This window comes from Sphaerodactylus townsendi, linkage group LG11 (genome assembly GCF_021028975.2).
Source record: "Sphaerodactylus townsendi isolate TG3544 linkage group LG11, MPM_Stown_v2.3, whole genome shotgun sequence".
NCBI classification, from domain to species: domain Eukaryota; kingdom Metazoa; phylum Chordata; class Lepidosauria; order Squamata; family Sphaerodactylidae; genus Sphaerodactylus; species Sphaerodactylus townsendi.
This window is the reverse complement of record NC_059435.1, coordinates 19,540,528-19,565,466: the sequence shown is the minus strand read 5'-3', so window position 1 is coordinate 19,565,466 and position 24,939 is coordinate 19,540,528. Positions and strand designations below refer to the sequence as shown.

Genomic DNA, 24,939 nt, shown 5'->3' with positions numbered 1-24,939 from the left:
GGAGAAAATCAAAAGGTATGCTGATACCTTTTTGAAATATTTATGGCAAAATTTCTCATTTTAGCTGTCCTTAATTTTTAAAAAGGTACTAATATACATATGTCAGGTCTGTGCGGCCACCGTTTGGGCCACGCGCATGAAAGCATCTACTCACCGGGAAGCGGAAGTTCCCTACCGACATTATTAAGCGTCCAGCCGTGACCTCTAACCGTCAGGCTAGGGCAGGAAGTCGACTTAGGAACTTCCGATACGCGGTGGGAGGGGGGGCAGCGCGAGATTCGAGAAGTCTCGCGAGACGTTGCCGCTGCGCTCGGGGAAGGAGCGAAGCGAGGCCTGGAGCTCGGAGATAGGGTTCTGTCTGCTCAGCTCAGCGCGGCCGCGCAGGCGCAGTCGTGGCAGCTGCGCCGGCCGTCCTCCTTCGCGCAGGCGCAGTCGTGGCAGCTGCGCCGGCCGTCTCCCTTCGCTCTCTGTGTGCGCGTGAGGGAGAAGCGCGGACGGCGGAGGCGGCTCGACAGGCGCTCTTTTCTCCCCCCCCCCCCCATCCGCGGATCGTGAAGAGAAGGGGCGGCCGGGAGAAACTAAGGCGCCGTCGGAGGCAGACGCTGGGCCCGCAGGCCGCGACCCGGCGATGGGACGCGTTTGTGTCAGGCGACTCGGCGGCCTCCGGAGCGGCTGGTAGGCCGCGGCGACCGAGCCCTTGAAGGCGGAGCGGATTCGGCGACTCCTTCCATGTGAGGCGACCGGGACTCGTCCTGCCGGGCGCGGAGAAGGCCTTCCGCCGCGGATGGCGCCCCACCTCCTCCGTCTCTCCCCGTCGTCTTCTCCTTCCACGCGGGCGCCTTGACGGGTCCTGGTTTCCCGATGCCGAGCACCTCGGAGGCGACGTCCGGAGGCGGCGGCAGCGGCGTGCGGGGCTGGGCCGGCTCGGAGTCCCCGCCAGCGACGGAGAAGAAGCGGCCGCACCACCGGCGGCGGAAGCGCTACGCCTCGGCCGCACCGCCCGCGTCTCCCGCGGCGGCGCCTCCGCTGCTCTTCCCGCTGCTGCAGCCGTCGCTCCTGCAGCCGCCGCTGCCGCCGCAGTCGCTGCTCTTCCTGGCGGCCACGGGCGGCGCCGCCTCGTCCTGCTGCGGGGAAGGGGGGGAGCGGAAGCGGCCGCGCGGGAAGCGGCGCTCGGGGACGCGGCACAAGCGGCGGCGGGGCAGGGCGGGCCTGGCGGGGGGCGGCCTGGCGGGGGGCTCCGAGCGCCGGGGCCTGGCGCCGCTGGTGGAGGCGGCGGCCGAGGAGTACGACGACGTGAGCTCGCAGTCCGAGGGCCTGGGGGGCGGCGGCGGGGGGAGCCCGGCCTCCTCCTCTTCTCCCGGGGCGGGCGGGGGGAGCCAGACGCGGCCCGGGCGCTCCGAGACAGATCGGGGCAGCCGCCGGACGCGCCGGGAGCACCGCAGCAGTAGCGGCCGGCGCTCCCGGGAGCGGCACCGGGAGCACCGGCGGCGGGGGGAGGACAAGGACAAAGCGGCGGCGGCGCAGCAGGAGGGGGCGGCCGCCAGGGGGGGAGCCGAGGCCTCGTCCTCTTCCTCCGCCAAATCCCGCAGCCGCCACAACCACAGCCCCCGGGAGGCCCCCCGGGGCGGCGGCAGCGACGGCCGCAGGAAGGGCTCGGCTGCTTCGCCCGGCAGCGGAAGGAAGGAGCGGGACGGCAAGGCCCACCGGAGCCGGACGAAAGCGGCCAAGGAGACCCCCTCGGCTTACAAGGACCCGCCCAAAGCCTACCGCGAAGACAAGGCGGAGCCGCGGGCTTACCGGCGGCAGCGCTCCTCCGCCAGCCCTGGCCGGGATGACAGCCCCCCTGCCCACAGGGCCTCGCAGGGCCAGCGAAGCCGCAAGTCGCCCAGCCCCCGCTCTTCGCTCAGCCCTTACCGGCGGCGATCGCCCAGCTACAGCCGGCACAGCTCTTACGAGCGAGGCGGCGATGTGTCGCCCAGCCCCTACAGCAGTTGGCGGAGGTCTCGCAGCCCCTACAGCCCCGCCGTCAGGTGAGTCCCGGTGGGGGTGGGAGGAATCTTTCCTGAAGGTTGTAGCTGATTACACCTGTCCTCCAGCCCCAGCAGGAGAGATGGACAAACCAGTTTAAAGCAATTGCTGTCAGTGGGGCTACTCTTCAGGTGTCTGTTTCATGCTTTTAGTACTGAGACTATTTCATCCCTGTTGTAGTTCTGGGGAACGTTTAGTTGGAAAGAGGGCAAAACTGATCATTGTCGTTCTAATCTTTGAACCATTGTTTGTTACAGTGTTGCTTAACAAATGTGACTTTCCCCTGACTCTTGACAGGTAAACTGATGTGTCAGTTACAAACTGCCACAATTAGCATGAGGGTCTTGGTAAAGCAGATCTCATTTTGGGTTGTTTGCAAATGTTAACATGTTGTAATGATGTTACTGAAAATATGCAAAGTTCCTTTGAAAACTCAAACTTTTGGATTGACAGATTTTGGAAAAATGCAGTCTAGTAATTGGATGTTTAAAAATAAGGCTTTCTGAAATTATTTAAGTGCTCTAGCATGCACTCGTTGTTTGATGTTTTAGAATTTGATTTTAAAAATTACTATCCTAAAACTTGAAGGCTTTAAGGCTAAGATATTTATTTAAATATTATATTTACTGATGTTACTGATATTCTGGGACTTTTAACAAACAGCTAGGTGGATTTTGCATCTGATGTTCAGATTTCACTGCTTTACAAATCACTTCCTTGCTTTTAACTTTAAATTTCTCAGTCATATCTGAATGACCCAAGTATATTTTGTAATAGTAATACCATAGTCTTTGAATAAGAGCATAAATAATGACGACATATCTTCATAGATGTATTGGAATTGGGAAGTTCTCTGAGCTAAGGGATTATGATAACAGTCTGTGATTAATGTGCAGTTTTGACTATGTTATGTTTGATAGCTTATATAGAAAAAAGTCTCAGTGGCTTCATAAGATGAAGATAGCAATTACAAGGCAAGAAATTTTCTAAAAAAATGTGGTGTTTCCTTGTGCATGTGTACTTCAAAGTAAGTATTAGTGAGTTGAATAGATCTTACTCCCTAGTAAATATGCATAGGACTGTAGCCTCAGTTAAACAGGCTTTGAGATAGCCACACCTGTAGAGCAGTAACTTGTTGATTTCCTATATTGGAAATCCAGCAGGTGCTTTGACTTTGAAAGATTTTTTAACTGCCTAATCTTCCAACTGATGCTGCTTAAGTGCCTCTTGATCTTTCTCCTATATTCTGACATGACTAGAAGAGATTTTGTTGTGGTTGCCATTTGCTCCTTTGCCTGCTCCCCCCCCCCCCCCTGCTTTTTAGTTTTTCCAGACTTCGGTAAAACTGTGCATTGTAACTGTGCTAGGAATCACCTTTCTTCTTCTTTTTACGGAACAGCCATAGAGGTAAACTTTGTGCAATATTTTGTTTGGATATTTAAACTGATTTCATGTAGGCCTGTAATTAAATTTTCCTAGGGAGTACTCAATCATTTCAACTCATTAACGATCACCAGTCCTGAGAATTAGATCCTTGTGATCTTCCAAGCTCTTCTATATGTCTTAAAAATTAATACTTCAAAGTTGATTTGTGCTTTCTTTTTGTGTATTTTATTGCTTGACCACATTTTATAGCTAGTTTTAAACCTCAGCTTATGGTTGATGTGGTAAAACCTATGTAATTTCTAGTTAATTTTTGTTGTTCTGTTGAAAAAGGTAGTAGCTGTCTAGCAAGGTGCTTTCTTTTATCATTAAGTTCTGTGTTCCACATTCAATGTGTTACATTACTGATCTACTACATGTGAGTGAGGATAGCTGCTGTTAGTATAAGTCTTTTTACCTAATGAATGGGGCATGATATGGATGGAAGGAATGCAGCAACAGCTGCTGTCAAGATTGTAATGTTATAGCCTTGAGTACGCTGTTCAATCAGTGTTGACCATGTCAAAACTTGTTGGATTTGAGAGTGGTCATCTGCATCACGGTTAAGGCACCGTTCACTTTTTTGCTGTGACCCAGTTCCCCTTTCCACTTAATTATTTCCTGCCTATTGTTACGTATAGAGCCAACTTCTGACTGTTTTCTGGTGTATCTGTGAGGAGAGATGAGAGTAAGAAAACAGCTACATTTTTAAAATGTCAAAAATGTGACAAAGATGGCACAAAATGATGAGCATTCAGGCTGTCTTTATGTGTGTTGGAGAAGGACATATCCTGTCAACTTGTTGCGCTTGTGGGTTACTCATCCTGAAGGCTAGACAGGAGGGACTTATAAACTCCTTTCCCTTCCTCTCTTTACAACAGGCACATTGTGAGGTAGGTGGGGCTGAGAGAGTTCCAAAGAACTGTGAGTAGCCCAAAGTCACCCAGCAGGAATGGAGGAAGAGGAAAACAAATTTGATTCACCAGAGAAGAGGTCACTGCTCATGTGGAGGACTGGGTGAACCTGATTCTCCAGATTGCAGTCCATCTGCTCTTAACTACTGTGCCAGTCTGGCCTGTCACAGGGCCTAAATGCCTTTGGTTGCTTCAGCCCCTGTCACCTCAACATCTTTCTCAGTCCCGCCTGTCTCAGAATCGAGGGTTACAGTGGAACTGCTGTCAAAAAAGGCAAAGAAAAAGCCTAAAGCAAAATCCTTTGTGGCACGCCCCCCCCCTCTTCAAAATTGCAACAATTCCAGTGGTCATTCTCTCCCCTAAGTACCTCACTTGCTCTGGGTCAGCACCAATCCTCATCTTTGGCACCAATGTTCACTTTCTCCTCAGCATCAGAAAGGCTCCTTGTGCATTTACAGTCTGCCGTCTCCTTGATGCTGACAACCTTTATTGTCTTGGTGTCAGATGCCTTCTCCTTCTCAAAGTCAGTCATCTTCACACTGAGGGTGCATCCCATCTCTGTAGCCCTTTGCCTCAACGTTGAGGAAACCTCACACACTCTCTCCATCTCTTAGAGAACCATGTTCTATGGCATCCAACAACAACATTGTCAAGGTTCTCAGTGCTGGCTAATCCTCTTCGACAAGGAGTTTCTCACCAACACTTCCAGACATTCCCAGACAACATGTAGAGCGCTCAGTGGTATCCTCATAGTCCTTGTAATTGTCAGTTCTGCATTCCACCTTGGCCTACTGGGACCATATTCACCCTGTCCTGCACTGCCAGTCTGCATCTTCACCCATGACATCCATCCCAGAAGTCCATCAACATTTCAATTACTGCCTCCACTTTGTTCTGAGCTCCCACCATTGGACTTGGAGCCATACTCAGATGATGTGGTGGGGAACCCTGACCCTATCCTGCTTTCACCAATGAAGAATGCCAGACTCTATTCTGAAGAACTCATTCATAAGCACTGAATATTAATTATGAGGCTTTCAATTTAGGGCCATCAGGTTCAATTACGGATGTCTTGTATGCTGCTGACTAAAGTGATTTTAGATATAGTATATAACAGTTGGTCTAGACCACCATCAGAAAATGCTTTTATCAGGAAGGTTGAAAACCTTTATAGAATAAAACAGGAGGGTTGCATTTTTTTTTGTTCAGTCACCTTCTAGCAAGTTCTACAGTGACTGACATGCTGTCTTCAAGACATAGAGCAGACACTCACTTTCCCTCTCTAGACAAAGAACGGTGTAAACTAGATGCACGTGGTAGAAAAATCCACTTATCTGGAGTCCTCTGCCTTAGAATTTCTAATTTCATGGCCATTATGGATAGATATCAAGTGTTACCATGGGACCTAATAGATAGATTTCCTGTCAGAGGAAAAGAAGCCCCTATCAAAATTCCTTCAGGCAGAAGGCATGTGTCTGGGTAAGTAGCAGTTAAATACATCTCAGCAATGGCTTAATCCATTGCACTTGGAAGACACCTTTGGTTGAGGGCCTTGACCCTTATGCTTGGCACTAGACTAGAGCAAGGATCAAAGATCTGCCTTTGGAAGGCAAAACCCTCTTTAGTGATCAGATTGATGGTGTGTTAGACAGGGTCAGGAAGAACACATTTACTGCAAGAGCACTTGGGTTTACATCAACTGATCACTATAAACAGAGATACTTTCAAAGACAAGAGCATCAATTTCAGAAGCCTTGTAGGCACCAGACCTTCCTTATCTACAGTAAAACCAATACCGCTCTTGTTTTTCCTTTCCCAGCAAGGGAGAAAATGCCAATCTAGACATAACGATAGGAAGGGACACAATCTCCTAGAATCATAGAATTGGAAAAGACTGCAAGGACCATCAAGTCCAACCCCCTGCTATGCAGGGACACATAATCAAAGTACTTCTGACAGCCTCTGTTTAAAAACTTCCAAAAAAAGGAGACTCCACCACTGTTTGGCCATCCCTGACTGTCAGAAAGTTCTTCCTAATGTTTAGGTGGAATCTCTTTTCCTGCACTCTGAATCCATTACTCCATGTCCTAATCTCTGAGGCAGCAGAAAACAAGCTTGCTCTCTCTTCTACATGATACCCCTTCTAATATTTAAACATGGCATCGTGTGTCCCCTTAACCTTCTCTTCTCCAGACTAAACATACTTAGCTCCCTAAACCACTCCTCATAGGGCACGGAATCCAGACCTTTTAGCATTTTGGATGCCCTCCCCTGGACCCATTCCAGCTTGTCAATATCCTTCTTGAATTGTAGCACCCAGAACTGAACAAAGTATTCCAGGTGAGGTCTGACCAATGCAGAATAGGGTGGCAATATTACATCCCTCGATCTAGACACTATCATTCCTATTGATGCAGCCCAGAATTGTGTTGGCTTTCTTAACTGTTGCATCACACTGCTGACTCATGCTCAATTTGTGGTCTACCAAGACTTCCAGATCCCTTTCACATGTGCTGTTGTGAAGTCAGGTGTCACTCATCTTATTCCTGTGCATTTTATTTGTTCTGCCCAAGTGTAGTATTTTACATTTATATCTGTTGAAATTCATTGTTTTTAGTTTTGACCCAGCTCTCTAATCTGTCCAGGTCATTTTGAATTCTGACCCTGTTCTCTGGGGTATTAGCTGCCCCTCCTAAGTTGGTGTCATCTGCAAATTTTATTAGCATGCCCTCTATTCCATCATCCAAGTCATTGATAAAAAATATTGAATAGCACTGAGCCCAGGCCAGAACCCTGGGACACCCTGTTCCAGAATGAAAATGAGCCATTGGTGAGCATATTGTTGGTTCCGTCAGTCAACCCATTACAAATCCGTCTAACAGTAGCATTGTCTAGCCCACATTTTACCAGTTTCCGTGCATGAATGCCATGGGAGACCTTGTCAGAGTCCTTACTGAAGTTAAGGTATGCTACATCCACAACATTCTCTTTGTCTACCAAGTTTGTCATACTATCAAAAAAAAGATAAGATTGGTCTGGTATTACAGTATTCCCTTCTAAGTTCTTAAGACTGACTGTTTAATGATCTGCTCTAGATGGGGACAACATTAGCCCTCCTCCGGTCTGCTGGGACTTCGCTTGTTCTCAGGAATTCTCAAAGATCATTGCAAGTGATTCTGAGATTACTTCTGCCAGTTCTTTTAATATCCTGGGATGTAGTTCATCAGACCTTGCAGATTTGAATTTATTTAAAGTTTCCAGGTGTTCATGTACCAAGGCAAAGAAGGGGTTGAGTAGTTCTGCCTTTTCTCCATTCCCTGTTAGTATTTTTTCATCTTCTCCACTCAGTCACATATCTCTTTTCTTCCGTTTGCTACGAACATAACCAAAAATGTCTTTTTTATTGTTGTAATCTCTCTAGCAAGCCTGAGCTCGTTCTGCACTTTAAGTTCTCTGACATTCTCCCTACACATTCTGGCTATTTGTTTGAATTTCTCTTTGGTGATTTCCCCCTTTTTCTACTTCTTGTACATGTCCCTTTTACATCTTAGGTCAGTTGAAAGGTCTTTAGATATTCATGATGGTTTCCTTAGACACTTCCTATTTTTCTTCCTCATTGGAACTATTTGAAATTGTGTCTTCAAGATCTCACTTTTAACAAACTTACATCCATCATACACCCCCTTCTCTTTTAGTATTCTTAACCATGGGATCACACCCAGTAGTTTGCTAAGTTTATTGAAATCAGCTTTCTTAAAATCAAGAATGCATGTCTGACTACGCTCGGCATCCTCTTTCCACTATACAACAGACTCCAGGAGAATGAGCTGTTTTCTAGAAACCCTCTATTCGGCAGAAGGGTCTGATTCTTTACACTCTGGAATTTAGTCAAGGGGAATTATATGCACCTTCCTCCTCACGAGGATTTGTTAGAGATAGGGCCTCTCTGTTACCTCAACATGGCTTAACTCCATCTCACAGCATGGCACCTTCAACCTTTGGTCTGATAAGGTAGCCAATGTTCTATTTTCTTTCCATAAACTAGCTACTCGAAGATCCTGCGCTGCCAAATGGTGCTGTTTTACTCTGTAGGCATCTCAGAAATGTTAAATATGACTGTTCATTGTCAATTTTTTTTGCTGCCTACTGACTCTTAATGGTACAGGACACTCAAATGCTTCAATTAAAATTGAAGTACATTTGGCATTCTGTGTTGGCACTGACTCTGTCATTGTTTTCCGATTCTCATTCAAAATTTTTTTCAAAGGCTTAAATAATTTGCACCCTCAAACCACTTTTGCCCTAGTAGAGATTGTCTTTGGTTTTATCTCAACTAATGTATGTTGTTTGGTGTATTGTCATAGACTCTTGAGCCACTAGCCTCCTGCAACCTATCTCATCAATCATGTAGGACTGCCTTTCTTGTAGCTGTCATGTCAGCATGCAGAGTACATCTTTGCGCCCTCTAGCATGATCCTCCATTCACAAAATTTCATGGAGATAAAGTTAGCCTTATTCCAAGTTTAGACTTCCTTCCCAAAGTGGTATCCTAATTCCATGTATCGTAGGACATAGTATTACCAATTTTTTTTCCTACAACCAAAATCTACTGCTAAAACAGCATTGAACTCATTAGATGTTTGGTATAGCATCATTCAGAAGAGACAACAACCTCATTGTTTGCTTTAGGGATCCAAATGAAGGAAAGGTGGTTTCAGCTCAATCCCTTTCTAGGTGGGTGACCTCTCCTATCAGACTAGCCTACTGTAGTATGAGTGTAGAGTGTCCTGTACAGCTCAAAGCCCATTCTATTAGGGCACAAACTTTCATCGGCCTTCAGCTCCAGCATTGATCCCTGAGACATCTGCAGAGCGGCAACCTCCTCAACACCTTCCATGGTGATCAGGCACTATTTTATTGACATGGCCTTCAGGAACAAGGCAGCTGTTGGAAGAGCAGATCTCCAACCATTATTTCCTTGAACCATCACATACCTGCTGCCTTGGTAAATGAACTTGCTACTCTCCCATGTGGAGCTGCAGAGAAGCCACAACAAAGAAAACAAGATTGCACTAATCTGTAACTGTTGTTCATCGAGTGGTCTCTGTGCAGGCACACGCCCCTCCCTCCTTTCCCCGCTGCGGACTCCTGTATATAAACCATTTATTGCTCCACAGCACCAAAAGGAGAGCTGAGGAAGGAGCACTCCCTCCCCCTCTGCCACAGGACCTTTTGGGTGGGAAGTGCCTCTGGCATGAGGCTGGGCAGAGAAGGAAGCACTCCATCTTTCCAGGAGGTTTACAGGTTGAATCTCCCTTGTTGGCCTGCACCTGTGCAATTTCATGTGTGCCTGCTCAAAAGAACATTCAGTGGACAACTGCCACAGGTAAGTGCAACTTTGTTGTCTAAGAAAGTGATTCTTAACAGTCCACTCAGCCACTCAGCAGTAACCTGTACATCTTGAGGGGCCTTCACACTTATGAAGGTGGGGCTGTCACTCAGGAATTTTGCTTGTGGGTTGGAGAGTGTTTGATGTTTCTGTCTCACATTTGGCGGTTGGTAGAGGATTCACCATGACAACTGATTTCTCTGTACCCTGAATTCTTGCAAACAGTCTCTTTGGGTTTGTCACATTCTTTACCAACAGTGGTCTCTCGGTAGGTGTACTTTTCAGCTTGCCCTCCCTCAGTTATTCTCCCCATATCCCCAAACTTGTGGGTGGCAATTGGTGGCAATAAATGTTACACCACTGATGCTGAAGTTCACCTGGGAGTGCCCTGAGTGTGCCAGATCGATTGTCCTTCTGCTGTGTCATCTAAGGTGAATTGTTGGAATGAAATGGAGGGCAACTCCCAACTCCCACATAAATAACTACATCACTGTTTCTATTCAATACACAGGATGTATCTTAAAGTATCAAAACTAGAATGATAGTGTGTTTATTTGTATAGAGTTCTGTAACATTTAAGGTAACCATATTCCAGTCATAAATTGAGTTTCTAGTGGGAAGACCCACCCAGAGATGCTTTGTAGTGCATTAAAAAAAGTGTTCTACTTTTGAAAAATCTGTTTTCTTTACCTCTTCATTGTTGACCAATTGGCCATGCTGGTAGGGGCTGATGGGAATTGTAGTTCCTGAACATCTGGAGAGCCGCAGGTTCCCTACCCCTGAACTAGGGGCATTCCCATGGATGATAACTGGTGCAATAATGTAAGAGAAGGCTGTATCTTGGCCACCTGATCCTTGCTATAGGTCAGTGATGGTGAACCTATGGCACAGGTGCCAGAGGTGGCACTCGGAGCCCTCTCTGTGGGCACGCGCACACAGAGTTCGTCATATGGGGGGGGTGGAAAAACACCCCCCAACACACACACATCTAGGCTGACCTGGGCCACTGAGCATGATGTACGCGCACCATGGTGAGCAGGGAGGACTCGGCTGGTGAACCTGGTGCCTGTGCTCCGGGTGGCTGCTGCCTGGGGGGGGAGGGGCGCGCAGAGGAGGCAGAGATGCTAGAGAGGCACAGAGCGGTGCGCGTGGGACTTGCTGGAGGCTAGAGCAGGCTGGCCCCTGCTCGAGTGGGTGGGGCGGAGGAAGAGGGAGCCAACCAGTTTTTTCTAAACTAAAACCTCAGCATTCAGGTTAAATTGCCGGGTTGGCACTTTCCAATAAATAAGTGGGATTTGGGTTGCGATTTGGGCACTCGGTCTCAAAAAGGTTCGCCATCACTGCTATAAGTAGAAGTGTTCTGATGTACTAGCACAGTACTGTGCTTGTCGTTGTTCTCTGCTGATGTTGATTTAACATTGTTATATCTAATCTGCTTGATCTGATTTGTGAACTTGATTTTTGAAAATCATTTGCGTATTAGCTTTGCCTTACGAAAGAGAATGGCGTTGTTCTTGAGCATGTTGGTTAAAGGACAGCTTGGAATCTAAAATTGCTTACGTCTATATGAATCAGCCCACAAGTGTATAAAGTACTTTGGGCTGGATCATACGCCTCCTTTCTGCCACAGCTAGAAGCATTCCGTTGGCAGGAGGGGTTGTTCGGATGCAAAAAGCAGTACTCATTTTGCGTGGCTCTAGTCCATGTGGGTGTCTCAGCCTGTGGCATCACCATTTCCGTGATAAGTGGCTGCTGGGGAAGGCAGGAAAGTTGTTCCTCTGCAGCCCTTCCTGTTGAAATATTAGCTTGCGTTGCAAGTGTTGGTCACCGTCCAACCAATTCCCAGTGATTTCAGTGTAATAGCTCTCAGTCACATGGAATCTGATTTTACGCAAGTCACAACGAATGCTGTAGGAACTGATCTCTGCATTGTATCCTGATTTTGCCATGTACACATGTTTGAGTCCCATTCTTACAACGCATTATATTATAATGCCAGAGTGGTTTAGCTTGATTTTTATAAAATAAAATTAGAGCGTATTGCCAAAGTAGTGGAAGTTATGATTTCAGTTTTAATAAATTTGACCCATCTGAGTTGCCTCCGTATACTAAAAACAAACAGAACTAAAATGGCTAACAAGCCCACACTAGTCTTTCTTTAAAAAGAAGTAGTAGGTTTTAAAATTGTTCTTACCTTTTGCATTTATTTTTGATCGGCAGTGCAGCTTTGCTTTTCAGAAATTATATTTGGGAGGGAGAGGGAGGCTTTTGGCCAGATAAGTATAGTTCTGATCTTCCATGATATTCAGTTTTGTTTGCTAAATATCAACGGCTTTTGTTTTTAAATGTTATATTCCACATTATAACACAAGTTCTCAAGAACAAAGTTCTTTATTTACAAAGCGTTAAAACTGCATACATGATACTGCTACATTTAGAAGAGCACCATAAAGATGAGACACTATGCAACTCCTTCACTTCCATTGGTGCATGCACCAGCACTTTATGTGGAATTGGAGGCCTAAGTGCTGAAGGTCCCTCCTTCCAAATCTACAGGGAAGGTATGCACAGGTCCTCAAAATTCTCATAATAGTGTAGTGTGCTGACAGGGAAGGAAGAGAACAGGACTTCCTTTATGTCCCGTAAAGCTCTCTTAGTGTATGGCCATAGCTCCTGCATGGCTTATAATCGCCTCCAGTAAATTTCAGACATAATTAGGCATGTCCATGTGAGAGTGATGATCCTTAAAATGTCCTAGCCTCATACTGTATAGAGCAGGATTCCCCAGTGCGATATCTGTGGGTGTCACCCTTACCAACACCTTTCCTGGTTCTCACCAAGTGTGTTTAGAAAGTAGGTGGGGCTTTTGCCCAGCATGATTTCTGGTTGGCCATTGGAGATTTGATTGGCTTTGCAATTTTTTTTAATTGCAACAGCTGCCACCACAGCACAAAGATTTTCACTGTGTGACTGAAGGTAGGCTTTGGCAGCCATTCTATGGCTGGCTCTGCTTACTGCAGCAGCTATTTTGTGGCTGCACCCACCCCAGTGTATTGGAATTCCACAGGTGTCCACTATCTCAAAAAGGTTCATGATTACTGTTAAGTATGTTGCAACATACATGTTCCGAATAAGCTCTGGATGGGGTAATCCAAAAGGTGCAATAATTAACATTATTTTATTAGGCTCAGCTACTATTACAGGTTCTTCAGAAATCTTCCTCAGGTTGGCTGTTCACTACAGCAAGTGGGCGGGAAGGGAATCATGTCCTGACACATTTCTTTCCTCCATTTATCAGGTTGCTTTGGTTCAGAAAAGTGGGGCTGAGACTGGGAAAAGGACACGTTCTATCCTACTATTGTGTTGCAACATCCAACCTGATAAAGAATTCTAGAAAACGTGAACACATGCTATTTTGTGACATTGGTCTTAATAAAAGGTATTATACTATTTCTGCGGATGACAAGCCATAGTTTAGTGTAGAAGGGTTCACGCTCACAGATATGTTCCGCAGTTCATTTTTCGCCACCATGGCCAATTGGCCATGGTGGCAGGGGCTGATGGGAATTGTAGTCCGTGAACATCTGGAGAGCCGCAGGTTGCAGACCCTGAAAGGGCATATTGTGTGTCGGCAGATGACCCCATTCACTAGGTAAAGGACCACGAGTAGCCAGTGTTGGGAAAAGTTCTGACTGAGCTTCAGGAAAGCTGCTGCCCTTCAGAGTTCACAGTACTTAACTAGAGAGACCAGTGCTCTGACTCGGTTTTTATAGATGAACGAGGCCACCTGCAATTTTTAATGTTTCTGAGTGAAGGAATTTTGAGTAAGCTGTAAATGTTAAAGGCATTAGATGAGGAAGACATTGACAATTGAGGTTGTTGACATGATTAAGCCCTTTTAAAATGTACACCTGCAGATACTTTGTAGATAAATATGCAGATCATTTGGCTGAACCCTTGAATCAGCTGGCTTTTGCTCTGTGCTTGTGCAATATTAGAAATCAAGGATATACAAATTGATCTGAGATGGCCATGTGTTGTGCAGTTGTAAATTGTTGACCAAAATGGTTGATCATGTAATTTATTGTTATGTCTTGCATAGGTCTATGGTTTTGTTAATCGATACGTGTCAATATCTCACGGTAGCAACAACTTGAAACATATAGTCCTTGTTACAAATCTTTCATAAATCAAATTTTAGTTAATGTAGAATCAAGTTGTAACTGTATTTCAATAAAGAGGTGGTTCCTGATAAGGAAGAGAATAAAGGTGTTTGAGAATGAACTGTCATTAAGTCATCGTGGATTGCTCTAGAACAGTGATTTTAATAGCTTTTGATTTAAACCAGGTTTTTTACTTCGGGTTGGGCATTTGACTGGTCCAAAAGGATTTTTCCAGTTCTGGGAAAAGCTTGGTATTGTTTATTTATTTATTTGCTTGCATTTATCCCCTGCCCTTTATTTTTTAAAAAGCAGTAGTCTTTCCAGAGCAACAAAAAAACCCTCAAATGGCAGCCTGCACACCTAATGGATTTGTTTTTATATTTATTGGCACTGTTTTGAATTGCCATTTATGCAGCCGCATTCTTGATGTCATTGTACATCTGGTGGTGGAAACTATAGTCAAGTCGCAGCCGATCCCTCACAGGGCTTTCAACGCAAGAGACAAACAGAAGTAGTTTGCTGTTACCTCCCTCTTCTTATCAACCCTGGACAACCTTGAGGATTTCCCATCCACTATTCGGCAACACAGCTGACCTGGTTTAGCTTCTGAGATCTGGTGAGATCAGACTAGCCTGGGCCATCAAGATCACGCCATTATATATTTGCTCCTGCTTACATAATACAAAGACAGCTGACCAGTCTACCAACCTTATTCCTCTTTGAACTACTTACTAATTACTTGATATGCCGCATCACAGTGATGATTTACTACCAAACAGTGATGACTTACAACCATGGAAATTTACAACTGTTAACTATGAGAACATGTATATACATTTTCTGTACATACATTGTCTTAAGATGTGATTATATCATATAATCTGTGGTTTGAATCCCAACATTTGTAAAGACTTTACAAACGTTGGCACTCAGCATCAAGTCCACAATACAGTGGGTGATCTTTTGTAGCTACATCTTCAAAATAAAAAGAATTTCTTGCTTGTTTCTTTCTTGTATGTAGAAAAATAGCTTTTATGATGTTGGGTCACCTTGGAGTGATTGATTGTTTTAATATTATAAGGTTTACTTTAATTCGTTAGATAGTTATTAGCTTCATGCACATTATTTTTTAAAAGTTTATGGCTGAACACAAAAGCAATTTAAAATCAGCTGAAAATAAAACTGCTGTGTCTGCCAGATTTTTTTGCCTTCTTTTTTGTGTGAATAGCTTTCATTTGCTGTTGTATAAAAATCTTTGCAGGTTACAGCAATTAGAAAGAGTCCAATCCAAATTTCCTTACAAGATTTTTGGGGTACCCCACTGTGTTCCATATGCTGTTCTGTGTCTCAAATCAGGACAGCACTTGTTGGAAACCAGAGCGTGGCTGATTACCTTAAAATTCTGCTCTCAAGCCTCACTTATTTAGCCCTCTCTGAATTGCAATCCTCCGAATGGTGGAAATCTATAGAGGCCAAAATAACCTCTTTAGGTCTCTCCTTTGAAACCTTTTTTATGCAATCTGCAAATTAAATTTGGCTATCCCTAAAAAGAAGGCTACTGGACCAGGAATACCAGTTGCTGTTGAGTGCAGTCAGGATATCTTGTTCTCCCTTGCACTTTGGAATCTATCCTGAAATTAGCCTCACAGCTAAATATCTATCCCAACTGTCAGAGTCCAGGCAGAGATGGATCACTACTTGAGCTAGATGCAACACATTCCCCTCTGCCGTTCTTAAGCGCCGACAGTTGAATATTCCACTTCTAGAAAGAACATGTGCATGTTGTCAGGATACAGTTGAGACCCTCGAGCATATTGTGTTTTCTTGCCCGAGGTACACGTTACCTAGACTCTCCCTACTTGTCCCGGATCTAAGGAATAAAAAAAGTTGTTCGGAGCATACAAAGACTATTCACCTGCTGAATAAAAGCGACAGCGGGATAACTGGAAAAACCGCTGAATTTTTATTAGAAGTGCTCAAGTCAAAGACTTACTGGAAGCTTGATCACCTCTTCCTTACCAGCCTTACATGCTTTGTCCAGTTTTATGTCTTGTTTTAACACCCGCTCTGTCATGTATTTTGTTTTATTTTTATTGATAGGCCTAATAAAGGTCTGTTGAAGTTGAAGTTACAGCAATTATTCAAAAGTTGAAGTATTTTATCTTGGGGGGGGGGGAGCTAAAAGATTGCATTACATAAATAGTCTGAAATTGCAGTCCATGAAAAATGAAAACTCTTAGTACTAAAAACAACTGTGAAGCAAATGTCAATTTCTTAGGTGATTTTCTGTCCATAAGGTTTTCAAATTGAGGTATGCTCTTAATTTTCAGTCAAACTTATAATATGTGAGATGAGCAGCCCAAATCAGAGCCCTGGGGTGGCCAGGAACTGCGCCACTGCAGTGCTTCCCCACTGCTTCCAGACAGCTTTTCAGCTGCACGGGGAAGCAAAACGCACACAAAACCTTCCCCACCCCTGAAAAGCCCTCTATTGGGCTCAGTGAGCTTGCACCACCCAAAAGGATGGTGTAAGTCCAGGTCCTGGGCTGGCATCCCAGGAGGCCAAGCCAGAGGGAAAGCTGAGTAACCCCCGGGAATGCCTCCAGAACGTCCCTGGCCATGTTAGTGCAGCAGCCTGGGCTTCCGGGGCTGGAAAACTGCAACTTCTTCTGGGGTCATGTGACTCCTGGGCACCCTTATACCTGTCCCCTTCGCTGGCACATTTGCCTGTGGGGTGGGCAGCCATTCCGGCACGAGGCTGCACTGGTTCTAGAGGTGAAACCCTCCCAAGTGAGGCTTATAGTGAACAAGATTTTAAAATAGTCCAGAACTTTTAAATATCCCCAGTTGTTGGGTAGATTTGATGACAAATAAATTCCTACTAGCTAAATGACTCTGGCAAAGAATCTATTTATCCTGCAGGATTTTAATGACACCAAAGAGTAAGTCAGCTATATATGAAGTAGGCTTTAAGAAAATAATCTCTGACTCAATCTTTACTCTTCTAAGCAGAAGATCAGCAAAATCCCGAAGTAGAAGCCCTTACACATCAAGGCACTCCAGATCTCGCAGCAGGCACAGATTATCAAGATCCAGGAGCCGGCAGTCGAGTATTTCTCCGAGTACTCTGACTTTCAAAAGTAGCCTGGCTGCAGAGTTGAACAAGAACAAAAAGGCAAGGGCCGCCGAGGCCGCCAAAGCCAACGTAAAAGCTTCAAACACCTCTACGCCTACTAAGGGAAATGCTGATGCTGGGGTGACCCAACCACCAGCCAACAACCTGAAGGAACAGAAGAAGCTAAAAACGGAGCACACACCTGCCCCTTCAGGAGCTCCAGTCTTGAAAAATGACAAAACAAAGACAAAAGTCCCAGTTCCAGAGACAAAGGGAGAGAACAGCTTGGCTGTAGAGAAAACGGTAAAGCAAAAAACTTCTGTGGTGAAGGAGAGTAAACCAGCCCCGGTAAAGCAGCCCCTGCCTCTGCCGCCCCCACAGCCTGTTGCTGTAAAAGAGAAGAACAAGCCCCACCCGCAAAGTGCAGTGCCCAAGGAAAAGGAGCGGAATATTACACTGGTGACTTCCACGCTGCCTCCTTTGCCCCTTCCTCCTATGCTGCCTGAAGATAAAGACACAGATAAGTGAGTCGTAACATTTCAAAGCCCAGATTCAAGTTGTAGACTTTATTTTGTTTTGTTTTTAAGAAAATACTAAATGGGTTGACTTTTTTTAAAAAAAAGAAAGGATATTTTCTCCTTTGTAACTAAAGAGTACTTCTCTTATGCAGGCTTTAAAAAAACCTGTACTGGTTCCTACTCCAAATCCTGACCCTCAATGTTTCTGGGAGTCCCCAGACGCCTGGTTGCAGCCAGTAGTACCAGAGGTGTTAGGCAAACTGGAGCCTGGGGACAAAGCCTGAGTTTGGCACCCCTGCCCCCGTATGGGCGGCCACCCTCCCCCACCACGACCAAACAGTGATTTTTTGCACCAGCTCACAAAACACCTCCCACCCCCAGCAAAAATACATGACTCTCTCCTCACCAAGTCTCCTTCCTAATTATGTCCTCACACCAACCCTATGAGGTAGGTTGTTAGCCTGAGAAACAGCACCAAGCCAGGCCGAGTGGGTATTAAGCATGTAAATCTCTCACAAATCACCCCCCACAAAAATATTTACCAAACAAATGTCAGCATCATCTCTCACAAAACACCTCCAGTGGAATCTACCTCCAAACAGCATCACTTTCAATGGTGTTTAAACTAGGGAGTCCAGATTCTTCTTTTAAATCCACCTTAAAGGGAGAATCTGGGGTCCCCAATTAAAACAACATTGAAAATGATGCTGTTTTGCGGTGGATTCTCCCCCACCCTGAAACAGCATCACTTTCAATATATAAACTGTGGACCTCACATTCTCCATAAATCCATGCTGAAGGGGGTGGATTAAAAAGAGAATCTGGGTGCCTGCTATCAGGGGTGCAATTGTTAAGCTAGCATCACCAAACTTTCAGGGTATCTTTATGGGGGCACCCCTTTTGGGAGTCCATAACTTTGGACCCCCTGAACCAAATCTCACCTAACTTGGGTGGTATCATCAGGAGGGTCTCCTGAAAAATCCCTGAAATTTTGGTGCTGCTAGCCTAAAAACTGCACCCCTGCATTCCAAACACAGAAAAAACACTAAAAGAAACAAAAAACCCCACAAACCTGAAATTTTTGCGCCCTCCACTGGGGGGCGCCCGAGGACATGTCCCCATGTCCCCTAGGCAAATATGCCACTGAGTAGTACCATGTACAGCCCTCGTACTGTCCAAAATCAGTGTCTTTCAAAACACTAATTGAGACATACAGAGTGAGAACATAAGCGTATTGGCTTGGCTTTCCGGTCTGATTTTCAAGTTTCTCCTTGTCTGTGCAGCTTGCAAGGAAGCATTTCTGTGAAAGCCGTGAAAAAGGAAGTGGAGAAGAAATTGCGCTACCTGCTCGCAGACCTGCCACTGCCCCCTGAGTTGCCAGGAGGAGACGATTTGTCCCAAAGCCCTGAAGAGAAGAAAACACCAACGCAGCCCCACATTAAAAAGAGGCCAAAGTACGTGTGTGTCTTCCTTTTGCATGCTATTTTGCACTAGTTGTATACACCATAGCATAAGTTTAAAGTCACTAAAGTCTTCTATGGAATCAATAAGGTAAATTAGTTATTTACCTCAGGTCCACCTATACTGAAGTTACCTTTTAAGATTTTAAGTTCTAAAGAAGATAATTTCATACTTTTACCGTGTATCTTTTACTGTCCTCTTCCATTTACTGCTTTTCATCATGCCAGGGCTTTCCTCTTTGTTTTGCATCTATAGCTGTGTGTTGTTTTGTTGAGCTTTAGTTCTGGAAATGTAAATTTTCTCAACAAAATGTTTTCCAGCTCTGTCATTTTCACTGTGTGTTTGGCCTGTTAAAATGCCTGTTACTGTGAGATCACTTCTTTCTTTTTCTGTTCTTCCAGAACATTGTATGGTTCTGGCTGCTTTTTGATAAGAAGGAAAGAATAGGAGAGATACAAAGATTGAGACATCTGGCAGATGTATAATGGAACTATTCAAAATCTGTGACTGGGATTCAAGGAGCTGCTTGGTTATATGTCCAAGTGGTTAGCCATACTCAGAAAACTTACTTTCTTTTTGTCTGTAAAGCAAATTTCTGTTCACTATCACACATCATTTTTTAAAAATCCCCTCAATTTCAAAAAATTATTTGCCATGCTAATGGGGGGGGGGGGGAAGGTTTTGGAGCAAAACATGCTCTGGGGTCATGAATTGCTGGACATCATTAGAATTTTGCAGCAAGACTTTCAGTGTTGTACTAAAAAGGATTCAAATGTAATAACCTTCTGAAATTAGTTGTAGGAGTAAATACATTCTTTACAGCAATATTTACAGTAAGAGTAGATACACTTTATGTCTCACATGCAGACTCTCTTCTCTCTTCCTCTCTTCCTCTTCCTCTCTTCTCTCTTCCTCTCTTCCTCTACTGTATCATAAATGCAAGCTTTAATGTACTGTTTTCATTCTATGAGAACCGTGAAGTTATCTCGCAGGAAAGACATCACCAGTGGGAGAGGTTGTGAATGATATTTGCCTAGACCAGGGGCGTCAAACTCGTGGCCCTCCAGATGATCATGAACTATAATTCCCATTAGTCCTTCCCAACATGAGCATTGGCTATTATGGCAAGGGCTGATGGGAATTGTAGTTCATGAACATCTGGAGGGCCGCGAGTTTGACACCTGTGGCCTAGACTGAAAGTGCATGTTGCTTTTGAACAGATGCTTGGGCTGTAAGACAGAACATGCTTTATATGGAGAAAATATGAAAACCCAGCCATAAAAATAGTGTTTTGTTAATTGCTTTGTTAGAATTTGTGGACCACGCCATGGTGAAACAAAACAAAAAGAGATTGACTGGGGGAAACGTTGTGTCGATAAATTTGACATCATTGGCATTATTGGAGAAGGCACTTACGGACAAGTTTACAAAGCAAGAGATAAAGATACAGGTAAGCGCAAAAAATGTGGTTTTCACTGGAGCACTGGAGCTGAACAGGTTTTTTTCTTGTTGTTGAGATAACATACATGAAAATCTCCAGAGCTACAAGTCATCCCTCAGGTCTGTTGCTGAGCATGGGTAAAGTGTCTCCCTCAACAAGCTAGGCCACTGTTTTCCAAGAAAGGTGTGTATGGGCATTGGTATTCCACCAGGAGCAGATGTGAGTTCAGGGCTCTGGAAAGGCAATATGAAGATTAATCCATACGTTAACTGTTCCCTCCATTGAAATTTCTGGAACCCAGTGTCATTTCCTCTTCTGCTGCACAGGCAATTCCATCCGGTCACCATGGTACAGTTCTATAAATTATCTAAAAGTTTATAACAGTGTATTATCAAAGCTTTCGCGGACGGAATTACTAGGGTTTTGCGGGTTTTCCTCTGAAAATGCCAGCCACGGATGCAGGCAAAATGTCGGGAGAAAATGCTACTGGAACATGACCATACAACCCGGAAAACCCACAGAACCCTAGTTTATAACAGTGTTTGCTTGTTGTTCACTTTCCTGCATGATCTCTTCTATTTTTTGTGTGTGCACTTGTGTGCACTTTTAAATTACAAACCATTTTGGATGCTCTGGCAGGAAGCTATATATAATTAGGTCAAATAAATGCTCAGATCCACACGGCCCAGGCATTGGCTTCCCAGTACAAAGACATGATGCAAAAAGAACAAATTGTAGAACTAATATAGTTTCAAGAACTTAGTGACACATGGAAAACTATTTATCTGAGTAAAACTGGCTAATGGTTTGTCTTATGTGAGAGACGCAGATGGAAGGCACAGAGAAACACCTCAGCTAAAATTAATCTAGTAGTAGGGGGAAAATAATGTATCGTGTTGTGGGCCATTAACCAAAAACGGGATCTGATGAAACCAGGTTCAGATCCTGGATTTGATGAAGGAACTGTGATGGTGAGCCTGCTTTCTGAATACATGATTCATTGTTGCAAAGGCTTTCATCTCTAAAATGACTTGGGTTCCTGTTCCACACCATAAACTGGCTTTTTCTACTGGATGCATAAAAATGTGGGCACAACATCAAGCGAAAGCAGACAGGTCTTAAAGGGATTTTTGGAATTATGGTTATCTCTAGACAGTGGTGTGTAAAACAGCTTCTTTTATTATGCTTTATTGCATAGTAATCTACAACATACCAGAGATTCTAAAAGAAAATGAAGAAGTTCTGCAGAGGCTGAGTGTTTTTTTTTTAAACTTATTTGCAAATTGTAATGTTGAAACTTGGGTGTGTCAAGTATTCATAACTTCATTTCTGTGCTGTACATTCAGTGGCTATGATAACTAATAATGATATTCTGGTTTGAAAGAGAGCTTTGCTAGTCTTATACTTTTTTACAATTAAACTGCAGAATATCCTGACATTCATTTGAGTGCATTCTGTCACTTGGCAATGTTTTTTTCCTTCTCCAGGGGAAATGGTGGCATTAAAGAAGGTACGACTGGATAACGAGAAGGAAGGTTTTCCAATTACAGCTATTCGGGAAATTAAGATTCTTCGACAACTTACTCACCAAAGCATAATCAATATGAAGGAAATAGTGACTGATAAGGAAGATGCCTTAGATTTCAAGAAAGACAAAGGTAGGCTCATGAGTGATTTTAAACAATGCTGTGAAAAAAATATGGATAATTCATAGAGTTGTAATGAGAATAACTTGTGGGGTTTCAGGGCAGTATGGCCGTGTTCCAGTAGCATTTTCTCCTGACGTTTCACCTGCATCTGTGGCTGGCATCTTCAGTGGATCTGATGGTAGTAAAGCAAGTGGAATATATACATATATACCTGTGGAATGTCCAGGGTGGGAGAAAGAACCATTTGCATTGGTTAACAAGTGTAAAGGGTGCAATTAGTATTAGTAAACAAATTCCTTCTAATTAGTAAACAGAAGTAAATAAATTCCTTATAATTTTACCCCCTATAAAATGAAGTTGTATGAATCCTTGATTGCATTACTGCACAAAATAACATTGTCTGTGCTGCATCATATCAAACATAACCTATCAAAGACCCGGATGAAAAAAGTATGTATAGATGTGTCTAATAATATTTGCATTTTCTATCAATAAACTGAAATCAGTTTGGTTCTGGAGGGTTTTCCGGGCTGTGTAGCCATGGTCTGGTGGAAATCCACCAGACCACTGCCACACAGTCCGGAAAACCCTCCAGAACCAGTTGAATCCGGCTGTGAAAGCCTTCGACAATACATTGAAATCAGTTTATTTTATTTGGGAAAAATTTTTGTGTGTGGAGTGGTAGTCTTTTAGTGCTTTTATTTCACATCAAAATAATGTGAGCTGATAAAGTCAGAACTGGCAGCATTACGCTGTCAAGCAGTTCCTTGAATGCTTCTTTTTAATATATCGTCATGAAGGTTTAATGGTGTAAATGTCAGTCTGACCAAAGCTATTGATCTGAATAGTTACATTGCCCCTTCCCTTGTGTGACTTAAGGACAGTGTGGCCATCATTCTTGAGCTGCTTTTGAAGCTAACTCTGGTCTAGCTTGTCTGTTTGCCATGTTCCATGCACTTTTTGTGTGTTTGGGCTGTGGGAAAGATCTGTCAGTCGTTGCTTCATTTGCCATAAAAATCTTCAATCCCTTCTTGTTCGCAGAAGGCGAATCTCAACTTCATTCCAAAGCGTCAAGCTTACCATCATGGTAGTGAAGTGAATATCTTTGGCAGTTTTTGAAGGGAACTCTGTGCCTTTACTCCTTAAAGGGTTTTTCAGTCTTTGTTGTTTGAATCGAAGTGGAAGCTGGTCCCTGTTTAATGCGTTGCTTTCTTCTGCCATCAAGCAGATTTCTAGTAGTGGGGTGTTGTAAGCCTGCAGCTAGGAAAGGTTCTCTGACAGCAGTCATGTAACCCTCAGAGAACACACTTCATTACTGAGTTGTCTTTCTCTTCTTGTCGTTCATGGGTTACTTTATTCAGGTCTCTCAGAACTCTTGGAAAATCTGTTGGAGATTGTTGAATGCACGGTCACTGACGGTTGGATAGTCATTAAGATGTTTTTATTCAGTAGTACTGCGAACATGAATGGAGGCGGGAATATAGTGTTTTTAACATATCGACCCAAATTTTTTACTTTTCCCTAGCCATGTCACATTAGGCTGCATTGTGAAGTATTTTTGAGACTCCTTAGAGCACAGGTGTCAAACTCGCAGCCTTCCAGATGTTATGAACTACAGTTCCCATCATCATCCCCTGATGATGGGAACTGTAGTTCATAACATCTGGAGGGCCGCGAGTTTGACACCTATGCCTTAGAGTTTCAAAAGTGGCACGTAGAGAAGAGGAGATTTTTTTTAAGTTGCTAGCTGTATGAGAGGACATATAACTGTAGCCACCAGGTTGTGACCCTGCATTACCATTACTGTTTGTAAGGAAAGAACAAAGTCCAAATAAAGCCATAGTCATAGGTGTCAGAACTAGAGTTCTAAAGGCACTTTGGAAATAATGGGAAAGGCTTCATCCTAGGTGTACTTTTGCGGGGGAGGTGCCTAACAAAGTGACTTGACAATCTGTTCCTTATAGGACATTGGCTCCAATACATTAGTAAACAATGTCCCCAGAGTACAGTCACTTATACATCTCATTTGGTATACATAAAATCATCTAGGGCTTAACACAGCTCCAGAAGAATACTATGTCGCTAGGATACTTTTTTATACCATTCTGTGTGATGCTGTGGGACAGAAGCTGTTCCAGGAGCGCATTAATGTGAGATGTAAATTGTTGGTAAGTTGATTCAAACAGTGGGCGTACCCCATTTTAGATGTATGCTTAGGGGTAAGAAGAGTAACCCCTGAAAAACAGCTGCATTAGTGGCTAATCATCACTGATGCTTTCCTTTGTCGTTCATGTTGGCTTTATAATACCTTTAATTCAAACTTCTGGTATTGTGAAATCTTTTAAAACTTTTTCACAGACTGGTTTAAATGGTGCTGGGGTGTGAGGGTAAGAAACAAGCCATATCTGTGCCTGTTGTGGAAATGGTGGTTTATTGTGATATTTTCTTTGAGCATTTTAAGATGGTGTCACAGCTGAGTTTGTTCCCTGCCAACCTTTCTGCTCAATCTTGCTGGATTTCTCTTTTTTACTGGTGCTGCCGTCCCATGTGGTTTTAGTCACACAATTTTTGGCATAGCTTTTTTTGGTGTTGAAATCTCATAGTGTCCTTTTGGAGGGAGAAAGCTTTTCCTTGGACTCAACGCTGTATGTATGTTTATAGCCTAATATTCTGTCTGCCATTAAGTTTCATTGTCGGCCCCTGTGCCTGCTCTGGAAGTGGTACAGAAAAAATGTGTATTAAACATTTATTTGATGATGAAGGAAGATGTAAAACACTTTCCCATTTTATGTTTTCTTGACTTCGAAGAAGGGGTCACTTCTGTGCTTACGACAGACTTC

The 24,939-nt window shown here is 44.0% G+C and overlaps 1 protein-coding gene across 1 annotated transcript in view; it reads left to right on the top strand.

The window, feature by feature from the left end:
- The first annotated feature begins 305 nt into the window (after positions 1 to 305).
- Positions 306 to 24,939, top strand: part of CDK13 (cyclin dependent kinase 13) — a 45,867-nt gene continuing 21,233 nt past the window's right edge. Inside the window, exons 1-5 of the mRNA XM_048510405.1 lie at positions 306 to 2,030; positions 16,928 to 17,554; positions 18,832 to 19,002; positions 20,320 to 20,459; positions 21,938 to 22,108. Coding sequence (XP_048366362.1) covers positions 862 to 2,030; positions 16,928 to 17,554; positions 18,832 to 19,002; positions 20,320 to 20,459; positions 21,938 to 22,108 — 2,278 coding nt within the window. The 5' untranslated portion in view covers positions 306 to 861. The remainder of the gene's footprint in view (positions 2,031 to 16,927; positions 17,555 to 18,831; positions 19,003 to 20,319; positions 20,460 to 21,937; positions 22,109 to 24,939) is intronic.